Here is a 12,851-nt window from a genome sequence, read left to right on the forward strand (position 1 = left end):
AGTTAATGTGAGGCTATATGCTGTCTTATTATAGTATAATATACCATTATATTTGTATGTATTATGCATATTTTTTATATAAATTAAATATTAGACATTGCTGTGTCACCAGTGAATGAACCAGAGCTTATGTATGTGTAATAAGCAAGGTTTAACCAAGCCAAGTAGTTAAGCATTGCAAGTAATGTAAGAGATTAGCCAGGCACCCAGAGACCCTCAGATAAACTGCCAGTCAAGCAATTTATTCGGTATATGTGTTACGTTGTGTAAGCTTTGTACTTGTTGCTCGTCAAGTGGCCCCACACAGTCTTTTTTTTTTTTTTCTTCTTTTTTTTTTTCTCTTTGAGGGGCGGGTGCGGCGAAACAACACGCCTTTGCCCGTGTCAATCAGTGAAAAAGTCCTCCTATCCCGAGCGCGACCAACGCTGACTCTTGTGTTGTTACATTGTAGCGGAAAGAATGTCGGAAAGGGCCGAGGATGACGTCAGGGGGGAGCAGCGCCGAGCGGCCAGGCAGCAGCTGAAGCAGCAGCAGATCCAGCGGGGAGAAGGCTCCACAGCAATGGCGACTGTTGCGGAGCGGAGATCCTTACCTAGTCCAGAAATAATGCTGGGACAGCCTTGGAGCAACTGGGTCGACGCCGCCAAACTCCACGGCAACGACGGTGAGTTCCCCAGTGTGCCGAATGTGCGCGAGGAAGCGAGGTAGAGCGTGACAGTTGCCAGTCCCGACCTGTTTTTTGGCCGATTGCATTCAGTTTTTGGTGGAATATGAAGAAACGATACTGGTAGCAACAGCACGGGCAGGCAAGCAAGTGCAACTATTTATTTGTCTGTGTGTCGGATCGCCTCATTTTCAGGTGCTGAATCGGAGGAAAGTTTCAAAGACTTCGGGAAAAATCGAGAAGCCATGCGTTTGTGCAGAGAAGGTGAGTGTTTTTTTTTTCCTCTAGGGCCAAAGGTGTATTTTGCTTCTGGGGGTTTGCTCACATACAAACACACGCACACATATGGATTCAAACACTTTACATGCGTCGTCCGGCCAAAATGTAAACCTACTGTAAATCATGCACAGCATGAAATGACTGGACAACCGCATATAATCAGTGAAACGTGTCTTACGTGTGGTAGCTGACATTTACATCTGTCCCTAAAATAACTTAACGGTTAACAACTTAGACTCGCTGTAGGTGAGTAGAGGCCCAAACATAGTAATTACCATGTCATACTCTGCTGGGAGAATGCATCTAATGGACTTTTTTGTTTAGCATCCACATTCTGCCATTTTACACCTGAAACCTTTCACTATATTTCATGCGTCTCCCCTTATCTTAAGACAACAGCAAGGTTTGTTGCCTGAACAATTGTAAGGTAGCAAAGATTTCGAAAGTTAATCAGTAGAAACTGACACGATTTATAAAAATGAGATCCCATAATGGAGATTTGACTGTTTAAAAAGCGATTGGGACTTCTTGTAAAAGCCCCTTCTTCATAGTTCTGTTAAAATAATATGAGGTTACAATATGGCCTGCTCCTATTTCATGGGCTACCTCAACACAAAATATGAACAACTGTAATGTTTTTGTTACCACATATTTATATCACAGTTGTCAGCAAACTGAACAAAATGCTAAAGTGAAGATGACTTTTTAATGTCTTTTGAAGAACATGGCAAATAAATGTAAAAAATAATTTATTCAGGCCAGACAAATCTAAACTCTGAAAGTCAACCATCACCTAAGGATAAAAAGAAATCAATCAGACTACTCTGATAACAAAGTGATAGGATGATTATGTTCCTGCATTTATCTATGATCTCAGGTTATTCCAGCGTTTCTCGCTAAAGCTGAAACATGTAGTGGTTTTAATGTTTATTCATTCTATAATAGGTAGTAACAGGGAAATGTTCAGTCATGACATAATAAAGAGAAAAGACCTCATCTGACGAAGGTGAGAAAACCCAAATGTCAGAAGCGTACATCACTTGACTTCCTAGGCACACAATGATGTTTGAGAGCACTTTGTGCTGCAATTTTATTTTTGGAAACACCTCGATCAGCGTTAGCTGATTTGTCCTGCTGGCGCGCCTGGATTTAGAACAAGCTCCATCACAAAGGTATAACTGTTATGACAATAAAATGGCATCTTGTTTAATTACGAACCAACAATCATACAATATTTGAACAGGCTCACCTTGCACTAAGACTGACAGTTGAGAGAATGAGTTGACGACTGGACTCTTCATTTAACTCAAATCAGAACTAATGATTGATCAATCAACTTTTTTACTACAGTGAAGAGTGTTTGAAGCCCAGCTCGTTTAATGAAAGGTCTCGCGCTTCGCTAATGTCATGCACGGCCATAAGTAGTTAAATGGGCAACTTTCTTAAAAGCGTGTGCCCACAAAGATGGTATATTTATTTTTGCATCTTATTGCAGCATTTCAGCAGCACGGCCACAGGTACTTGCAATCACTTTGCAGTGAGGGTTTTTATCTCTCGCTCAAGGACACATGAGCAGGGCATGTCGAATGTGACCTTGCTGTTATGGGACAGTCATTGCAGTGACTAGGAGAGTAAGATTAAGATGCATAGCTCTATTTCACAAGTGAGCATGCAGTGAAAATAATCATATTCTGTGTTGTTCCCTGTTCTGAAATTCTGTTGGTGTGTATAATTTGGCAGAGAAAAATGGCAGTAATTAAGCAAAAACCATGAGGATCTTTTCAGACACTCAACAACGAAATGAATTCTGCAGCCAAAAACAAAGTGATCACTGTGGTGTGCATAATTCTCACAGTATTTGACAGGTTTCTGAATTATGTGACCCCTAATATAGAAAACCTATGGACACTGATTTGGAGGAGCACATGTGTCGGAATGAATATTTCGGGTTCTCATTCATGCTGTGTAACAACGTATTTGCAGAACAGGGTGTCTGTCTGGAGTTCCTCACACAGGGAGGAATGACAATCAGGAAAATTTTTACATTATACTTTGGTCACATGATTTTGGCCCACACTTATGATGTTATCAGTGTGTGTCCAGTTTTTTTTTCGTTCTCTCTCTCTGTGTCCACATGTTTCTCTAAAGGAAAAGGTTAATTACAGGCTACTTTTCAGGGCACTTATCTAATATTGCATTGTATTGGTCTGCAATGTGGCCTGTGTACACACTCTTAAGACAACTGTACAATTTCAGCGGCAAATGTCCTATTACATATCGTACTTGTGGCTCTTAAGGGGTGGCAGAAAAAACAATATTTAAAATAGTGTGATACATGTTGGACTGCATATATTTTTATTTTTTGACTGACCAAAGAGATGTTGTGTGAAGAAATGCTGTATGAAAGTGAATTAAATTGGTGTATCTGCAGATCAAGAAAAGCATTTTCAGACGAAGGCAGAGTGAAAAATTGGTCATTTAAAATTCAATGCCGTTACGCCACTTGCCATGCAACTGGCTTGAAACATGCCTCTATCATATAGCAGCGTCTATCAGTGAATGTTGTTTGTGTCATGGGGCTGATCAAGACATGCTGCTTGTGGCAGAGGCATGTGTTTATAGAATGTAATTCTGTGTGTGTGTGTGTGTGTGTGTGTGTGTGTGTGTGTGTGTGTGTGTGTGTGTGTGTGCGTGTGTGTGCGTGTGTGTGTGTGTGTGTGTGTGCGTGTCTGTCTAGTGGGGGTATTACAAGTGGATGACTACACCTCTCCACCATGACTCACCACCAGATTCCTCCTGTGGTGTAACCGCCATTCTAACACACACAGATGATTTAACACGCACACTTCGAAAAAAGGATTGTCAATTAATGACTGATGAATTTACTCGTCATCTGTTTTGCTTTTTATTAATTTTACAGTTGCACTGTTACAGTAGGGAGGCTGGGAAATGTAGTGCCAGTGTCAGTGTCATGGGTCAGATTCAGCCAGCGTGTGTGTTGCTCAGAGGCAGCCAGAGCGGCTACTATTCCACCTAGATCATTCATCACTGCCATGGATGAGGATGCTGAAATTAACTGAACTCTCGTTCTCTTCCTCTGTCGCGTGCTCACAGGATCTCTTTCTCCTCCTGCTCGAGCGCAGGTCCTCAACTCGCTCCCTCTTTGTCTGAGGCCTCGGCCTGCTTCTCTGCTCTGTGTTTTTTCTCCGTCGTGCTCGATTCTTGGCTCCGCTCTGTTGTTCTCTCTTTTTTCTCCTCCACGGTGACTTCCTTTCTCTCTCTTTCTCTCTCCTTTTCATCTCCTCCTTGCACAAGAAGAAAATGGAGGTTAAGAATCGGGCAGACACAGTGGCGTTAGATCACTTTTCATGGCAGGCCATTTTAGTGTTACAGTTCAGTCAGTGCCAGTGCGTTGAATGCAGAGTGGCAGGGCGATCTAGCCAGGCTGCTTTTATAGTTGAGCAACCCGTTTGGAGAACGCTCCAAGTGAACAGCAGCAGCAGTTTGGGAATGAGTGTCTTTTGACCTTGCAATTGATCCAATTAGGAAGTGTGGTTGGGCTGTTGGACCACAATTCTTGGCCCATTTCTGTAAGAATTTGAGAGAACGTGGAGTTTTAATGGAGAATGCATGGGAAATTATTGATTTAGCAAATATGTTTGCTTTTTCATTAGACTTTCAGTTTGCTAGTGGGAGAGAAGAATGGCTTACAGAGAGAATGAGATGAAAACAGACATGTAAAACAGAAAAGAAGATGCCCAGGACTTTCAGGCCGGCTTCCAACCACTGCTTTAATGGCTTATGCTTCTGCAACTGGCAAACAGTGTATACTACCCTCCACACCACATCCTAGCACTTGTTTTCTTTGCAAAGCAGTCAGACCCGTGCTTGTGCACATCAGCAGTGTACAGTGCTAGAACTCAAGTTCTATATAATTTACATGCTTTTGTCCAGTAAGTGAAGATATTTGCCTTTTCTCTGTGGCAGACCCCAGTCCCTGTGAAAATAAGTCTTTTCACTCCACTGCTGTTGAAGGAGACACTTAGCAGAGTGGCTTCAGACAATTGACGCGCATTAAGTAGCATCAGGCTTGTCAATTCTTCCACACAACACTGCCACTGACCTCCCTGAGAGGGAACCCGCCAGGTAGACCCTTTTTATATGGTCTTTGCTTAATGGCCCTCATCCTTTCCAGATTTGGGCAGTGATGTTTGGAGAACCCTTGACGGCCCCGGTGGAGTACGTATTTGAGAGGGGCTCCACTTCTCTCCTCTTGTATCCTCTCCTCAGCTCATCTCATCATAACACCCCAGGCAATCTCTTAATTAGCCTCCCTAATTAGGTGGTTTCTGGTTCTGTGCGCCAGGGTAAATTTTGATCACAATCTGGTGAGGAGCAGCACCTCCCTCTGATTTTCCATACAGTGGTTTGAGAAGCGTGAGGCTCGGTTCATACTGTTGGGAGGCTACAGATGCTGGAGCTACACACATGCCGTTTTTGTACCTTGGCATTCATGTTCCCTATGCTTTTCATTGTTTTGTGCCTAAAAATTTCACTACCTCTGTTGCACTATTGGGTCTTAACGTCCCCCTGGAAGAAAAAAAAATCAACCATTTCTTCCAGTATGTCTTCATTTCAGTGACTCCAGGACTGTACAGCTATGAGTTACCAAAACCTTTAAGGGGTTTATGACCCTGTGTGTACACCCTGTATATGCTGGTGGCAGCGGTGGTGGTGGTGGTGGTGATAATGGACATTTGCCAAGACCTTCAGTGATCATTGCATTTAAAAGACAAGGTTAGAATACACCCTCTGGGCAGTGCTACTACTTCATCCTCTCATGTTGGACTGAGGGCAGACTGGATGCTACAGTGGCTCACCATCGCAAAGTGGTATTATGAAACAGGAGGGGTTGGGGCTAGCTGGTTAGCATGCTAACTTCAGTAGAATAAAAGAAGTCATAGAAATAGAAGTAAAACAAGAGTTAACATTGGCGTTGGTTTCCACCGCATGAGACAGCTCTTGGCGAGTAAAGGAATGAAGTTTGATGTTGAACTTGCAACGTTTTCTTCTAACATGGTAAGTAAACAGCTGTTGAAATGAACGTTGGCTATGTAGTAATTGCAGAAACTCACAAAGTACCTTTTCAGTATGAGCTGGCTTTAGGGGAGGACGTTTCAGATGATTTCTGACTAATAAGAACGTGCTTGGCATTACTGGATTAGCAGTATCTTTCTATTATTGATTTAAAGCATTTGTATACCTCCCACTGTGACATACAACTTTCATAAATTAACAAACTGTAATGAACACCAACAGCTCTTTTTTGATTGTAGGGCCTCAACTAATGATTATTTTCATTATGGATGAATCTGTTGATTATTCCTACACTCAAGTGATTAATAGTTGGATCTATAAAATCAGAAAAAAAGTGAAAAATGCCCATCACCGTTTCCTAAAGTCCAAGGTGATGTCTTCAGATTGTTTGTTTTGTCTCACCAACAGTCCAAAACCCAAAGATATCAAATTAAAATCACATAAAAGAGAGAAATGCACCAAAGATGAGAAAAGTTATCCAGTAAGAGAGTAATACAGAAAACATGAGGGGGGAAACATCTTCCTTATTGAACTTCACTCCTCAGTGATAGCTCCTAATGTGTTTAAAAACACAAATTGTCCCCATGCTATGCTTTGTACATTTTGTAAGTGCTGCGTTTTTTTGTTTTTTTTTGTTTGTTTGTTTTTTTTTGTATCTGGGACGGGCATTAATTCTTTGACAGCAGGTAACCTTTGGTAGCTGGCTTGGCCCTTTTCCCGGTTCTTATCACTGGGACCTGTTCTTTATGGTGAATGGGGACTAGTACTTGGGAGTGATGTGTATTTGCATGTTCAGGATTTGCTTGTCAGGTAGCCTTAAGTGAGCACTTCAGTTTCTTAATATTTTTAACATGGATAATGTGTTTACGTACTTGTGTTGTACAACACTATGGTGTCTGAATTTTACCCAGGACATGATCAATATTCTTTTTTGGTGTTATGCAAAAAGGATTATGCCATCACACTGGAAGGATCCTCTCTTGAGCTGTTACAGTGTTATGAAAACAAATGATAAAAGTTTCGGTGTACATACAACTGCCAGCTAGGGCACCAGGTGAACACAGGTCTATTTTATTTGCCTCTCCTTGACTTGTGCCCTGTCTTGTTGATTCTTCCCCTCTGTACAGACATGCCCATATTTGGCCAGTGTCCCGCACAGGATGACTTCTACCTGGTGATGTGCAGCCACTGCGGTCAAGTAGTCAAGCCCCAAGCCTTCCAAGCACACTACGGTAAGCATCACGAAAATGCACACACATATATACATGTATATATTTAGTCATATTTCATGCAAATGTCATGCAGACTTAGGTCTAATAGTTTTTGAATTTTTTAGATCACCCATTACAAAGAGGGGGGGCAGGTTGACAGTAAAAGCGAAGAAGGAAGTAACAAAATACTTTTCATCTGTAGGAACCCTATACCCATACTGTATACCACTTCAAGGCTGGTGGTGATGTTTCACACAATTATACACTGTGGTATTACTTCTCCCTCTGCAGTTTTATTTCCCCCACTTTTCCTTCTCCACACAGTAACCTGAGAGGGGATGACAAAGGCTTTGATTTATTTATTTATTTGACTCACTGTCTTACTTGTGTGTGTTTACAATTCCCCAGTTAATATTTGATGTCGCTCTCTCAGTCTTCCCAGTAATGTACTGTTTTAACACGTACAGCTAAGATCAGATTTCTGGTTCTGTTAATACTTAAGGGATGTGCGTGTTTGTTTTTCAGTGAATGGATTTCCACTGCTTAGATAGTTAAGCTGGATCTTTCACTATAGTGTTAGGGTAAACGGATGAATTATAGATATGTGAATATAGTGAATGCATGACTGTGGAGCTTGTTAAACTTGACAGTGTTCAAGTAAGTTCCCAAATGACCACAGTCACTGCAAGAAATAAGCTATCCTTGAAATTATAAGGCTGTATGTTAAAGTGACACCTACTGTATCCTGTCAGGGCTGTTTGTTTAAAGTAAGAATTTGTATTAGTCTTTGTAGCTCAAGTCAGTATAAGAGGACAGTACTTGTTAGTATTTTCATGTGACCTTGTTATGACCAGAATCGGATGACTTCGCCCCTTATTAGCATTAGGTCTTTTCCCTACACTTTCAGTATCTGAATCAGAAATCTCTGATCTCAACCTCTTCTTACAACTTGGGTCTTTTACGTCCTAAATGTGGATTGAGTTCTAGTCACTGAATTCTTTTCAGTAGCGCGCATTCCCCATGAAGTTAGTCAGCACTTACAGTTGTCAAGGTCAGCCACAAGAGGGAGGTATAACAGCACATGGTTCTTAGAGGAGCTGTCCTTGCTACTGTATCAACAACACTCAAAGAAAGGACTCCTCCCACACTGTTGAACAATACAGACTGATACTAGACTGTCTGGACCAGACTATTAATTATGTGCTACAGCATCCAGTTGAGTTTTCATACCTTTTTAAGTGAGACAGACACTGGAAGGCATCACCTAAGCTCAATGTATCTAGGAATCAGCTTTTCATGATTTGTTTGATAAATTTTTTAAACAGTTAATTGATTATCAATACAATCAATATAATTGCAGATTAATTTTCTGTTGATTGACTTATAGTTTCAGCTCCACACCGGAACAGTCTAAATCTAAGTAAAATTCTACGGCTATGCCACTCTGCGAGGCCGTGGCAGTGCTCTTGCTGTGTTTTCCTTCCCGTCTTCACCTCACTGATGTCATTATGAGAAGACCCCCTGTGGTGTTAACACAGGGAAAGGGCACTGATCTCAGTAAAATCGAGATGGTCTCAATATGATTTTAGCCTGCTTCTATGAGCTCATCTGTCTCCCGTTAAGTGTTTGTGCTTCTCGGCTGAGGCTGATACCGGCAGGGGTGACGCCCACCGTAGAACAGGAAGCTGCAAGCTCGGCTGCCGTTTTATGTATTAATTTATGAACTTGTCGAACAAAGACTTGTCTCCTCACACCTCTGCCCAATCATGTTGCCTCGACTAAACAAACGCACATTTTTGAACAATGCACCTTGGGCTTAAATAGCAAGACAACTAACCATGGTGTATTTATTGTTTTTGCAATAAGAACAAGGTTGTTATTGTTATATAAATAGTTTACAGAAGCTAGGCCAATGCTATGGCTTGAACATGGTGCCTTTGGAGACGGTAGTAAGGCCATCACACTTCCACTTCACTCACTTCCACAGGCAGGGATTCCCCTTAGCACTCTGCCAACAGTTTGACAGTGTGAAAGAGGATATTAAGGCTCCTCCTATTCCTTGTGTCTGTTTTTTATCTCTCCTCCCCCCCATATTTTCTTCTTTTATTCCTTTTCCACTGCCGCTGGTGTTTGCTCGCCTTTCTCACTGCTAGAGCACTGAGTGTCACTTTGGGGTTTCCTGGTGTGAGTTTGTGTGTAGGGTGTGCTGTTGAGTGTGACCGGGACAGGGTAAGACAGCAGGGGAGGGAGGGAGTGAAAGAAAGGCCTTTGGGTTATTTGGCTGCAAAAGAAGTAGGAGGGAAGATATGTGGAGTGTGTCGTGAATGGGTGTGTAGAGAGAGGCCCTTAAGTGAGAAGAAGGCACTCTTAAAAGCCTTTTTTCCTCTCTGAAAAGGGAAATTGGAAGAAGGCTAAACAGTTTGAAGGTGTGTGTTTTTGTGCGTGTTTGTGGCTGAGGGAGATTGGGGAGTGGCAGCTCTGCATGCATGTGTGTTAGTATTCCCTCCACTGTTTCTGCACCAACAAGCTTGTTTGCAGCTCACCTGGTGAGACTGCGCTTTGGCCGACAGCCCTCTTTCCAGCTACACCATAGAGTTATCTCAGTAAAAGGTTAGCTAACCAGCCCCAGACCTCGCCACGTTAACTAGCTGCCGAGACACACACTTTCTATCCAGTGCTCCTGAAGCTGTATCCTCTTACATTTTCAAATCATTCTATGCTGTTTTGCCCGTGCACGAAAGTGCAGACAACGAGAGGTTCAAGCTAACCTTCGGTCACCTACCATACTTTTCCTCAGCTCCTCAGTGAGCGACCTTTCTCTCTGTCTCTGTGTCCCTCCCTCTCTCCACTTATGGTCAGAGTAGCAGGAGTGTCTCTTTGTCCCTCTGCCTGCCTCTCTGTATGACCCCACTGTGACCCCAGAGGCCCAGTATATCTGCTAGGGAGCTGATGTATGCCCAAGATTCGAGACTGTGGTGCAAGCTGCAGCAGTAACCTCTGAATTTAAAAAAAGGCCTTCATGAGATTGCTGTCCTACTTTTTCCTTTGGTAGATTCTGCTTTGGCAGCTAATGAACTCTAGACTCTGTGATGAGTCTGTGTTTTGGTAAAATTAGTCTTTGTTATGGAACAGTAGTGGAAATGTCAATAAAATGATTTTGATTGTGCTACTTCATTGCTGTTACTAAAAATAGCAAGTAATGAGAGCTTCCTATGAAAACCCAAAGCTTCTGTGATTATTGTGGGTTCACACACAAGAGACCTGTATCAGCTCATTTTGGAAACCATGGCGTGGTTAAAAGTTATTTAGTTTTCGAGGCAAGCACCTAGTGATGTGCATTTTTTTCATTCTTCTATTTTTGTCTTTCCCTCCATAACTCAGTGTTGTCCTAACCTTTTCTGCTGTCATACTGCCTTTTATCAGTTCACACAACAACTGTTCTAAGAAGCTCAGGCAGCAAATGAAGCTCTTGACCTGCTGGCTGGTTCTATTTCAGGCCGAGTTGGCATGAATCACAAATGCTGCTTATTTGTTATCGAGGTAAACTTCTCACTACTGTCAGAGGAAGATTTCTATGTTCCCATGGGTCTTTCCTTTTCTCCTGACTCACGCCCCAGTTACTGCCCAGTAACTGCCATGTAGACTTGTCTGTTGTAGTGTTTGATCAAAGTTTTGTGATGCCAAATGCTGATCATCGAATTTTATTTACTACTATGTTTTAATGCCAGTCTGGTTTATACTGTCACTCCAGAGAGAAGACACAGTTCAGCGAGCAAGCCAGCCTCCACCTCCCCCTTCCCTGTGTTGGGCAGGAGCCGGAGCAGCAGCAGTGGGCTTGGATCTGGGCTGGGCTCGGGGTCTTTACCTGGAATGACGACTGGAAGCATCCTTGGCCGACCTTCCACCGCTGGATCCAGCTTATCCTCCTCTTCAACATCCTCCTTGTCCTCCAATCCCAAACTCCTCAAACCAGCCAAAGAGAAGCTGCCAGGCATTCAGCGAAGACCCCCCTTTGCACCCTTCAGGATGCTCCAGTCGGACAAGACACAGTAAGTTTAACTGTGTAATATTTGTAGTATTGTGTGTTGCTAGGGTTGCACAAAATGGCGATATCTACCAAGACTAGGGCTAGACATATTTTTTTTTTGTTTTTTTTTTAAATTGCAGAATCTGCAATTTTAATTATAACTTACATAATTAAGAATGTCTTAACAAGCTATAACAAGTGAGTTTAAGCCAATGACTGATGATTTCACCGGTTAAATGACAACCATTGCCGGCAGATCGCCTCCCGTCCATTTCAGTTAGGTAGCTCAGCTATTTTGGTTAGTGTAAATGACACAGTCGGTGAACACAGTTGTTGCAATCTCTCTGTTAAACTTCTGAGCATATATCATTGTTTTAAGATTAGAACCTAAAACTGTCAAGCTCAAGCAGCAACAGTGCAGAGCTGTCAACAATATTAAGGTCATCAGTCTGAGACCACAACATCGGCCAGTTATTGTAATAATTACAAACTACTGGGAAGTCATGTCTGACAATGTTTTAATATCGGACTGAGGACCCTAAATAGGACATTGCTTTTAGATATCAAGATTAAATTTAAATATTATTGAATAATTTCAATTATACCACTAATGTAAAATCACAATAAATGTGGCTAAATTGGGTCAGTTTTCCTGTAGAATACTAGGCCAGTTTACCTGTAAGCTAACTTTTCTGGGAGGACCACAATGACAAGCAAATGAATCATTTTACCTGATTCTATTCTGTAGAAACATGATAAATTTGTGATCATCCTTGGTACCATGATATCTATTTTACCGTGTGTAGACCTCTAATACAGCCCTGTAGTTTAATTTATATAATATAATCAAAGTTTAAAACACAGTATTCATCAGAAAAATTGCAATTAAATATAACCAAGACAATAGATTTGTGTCTACCAGTAGAGGTTTTGCTTTCGTGATTTTTCTTATATTCAAATCACTGGATGGGCCTAATTACTTTTCCATCTAGTTATTTTATCTTTTAAAAAATTCTCAATCGAATTTCCAGAAAATGTACTCTTATTACAATATGTTTAGATGTCCTGATATAGAATTACATCTTCTTTGGGTGAATATTTTATCCATTTTGTGCACATCTTTGATGAGCCTCCGTGATTTGTAAACAGATGTGTTATATTGCATCGGTCAATCATTAATCAATGGTATAGTGAACAAAATCATGGAAATGTTGAATTCTGATATAGAGTAAAATTATAATTTAAACATATCTATGCAAATGCATTGCCACATTTAATTCTGAACTCTCCCAACTCTTGAAGTTTGTGTTCACATCACCTCGTATAGTTTTACCTAGATATAAATTATTTTCTTAATAATCATACATCCTCCACACTGGGATACTTAGTGGAACTTAGACATTGTTAATGATATTATATCCAGTTGGGCTTTTCCTGCTATGAAAACTCAAAATTTCTGGTGTGAAAATGGCCTATATAGTTTCATTTATTATTAAAATCTCTATTTCAAGCAGAACCAGTGTTCAGGATCTGTATGAGATGTTTTGTTTTTTGAAAAATTATGGATCATAGT

General features: G+C 41.3%; 1 protein-coding gene across 2 annotated transcripts in view; it reads left to right on the forward strand.

Annotated features, from left to right (window-relative positions):
• Positions 1 to 12,851, forward strand: part of LOC120807384 (ataxin-7) — a 31,412-nt gene that overhangs the window by 10,524 nt on the left and 8,037 nt on the right. For both annotated transcript variants that reach the window (XM_040159368.1, XM_040159371.1), the window contains 4 exons: positions 452 to 664; positions 860 to 928; positions 7,168 to 7,272; positions 11,003 to 11,300. In XM_040159368.1, coding sequence (XP_040015302.1) covers positions 460 to 664; positions 860 to 928; positions 7,168 to 7,272; positions 11,003 to 11,300 — 677 coding nt within the window. In that variant the 5' untranslated portion in view covers positions 452 to 459. The remainder of the gene's footprint in view (positions 1 to 451; positions 665 to 859; positions 929 to 7,167; positions 7,273 to 11,002; positions 11,301 to 12,851) is intronic.

Source organism: Xiphias gladius, chromosome 21 (assembly GCF_016859285.1).
Source record: "Xiphias gladius isolate SHS-SW01 ecotype Sanya breed wild chromosome 21, ASM1685928v1, whole genome shotgun sequence".
In the NCBI taxonomy this organism is placed as follows: domain Eukaryota; kingdom Metazoa; phylum Chordata; class Actinopteri; order Istiophoriformes; family Xiphiidae; genus Xiphias; species Xiphias gladius.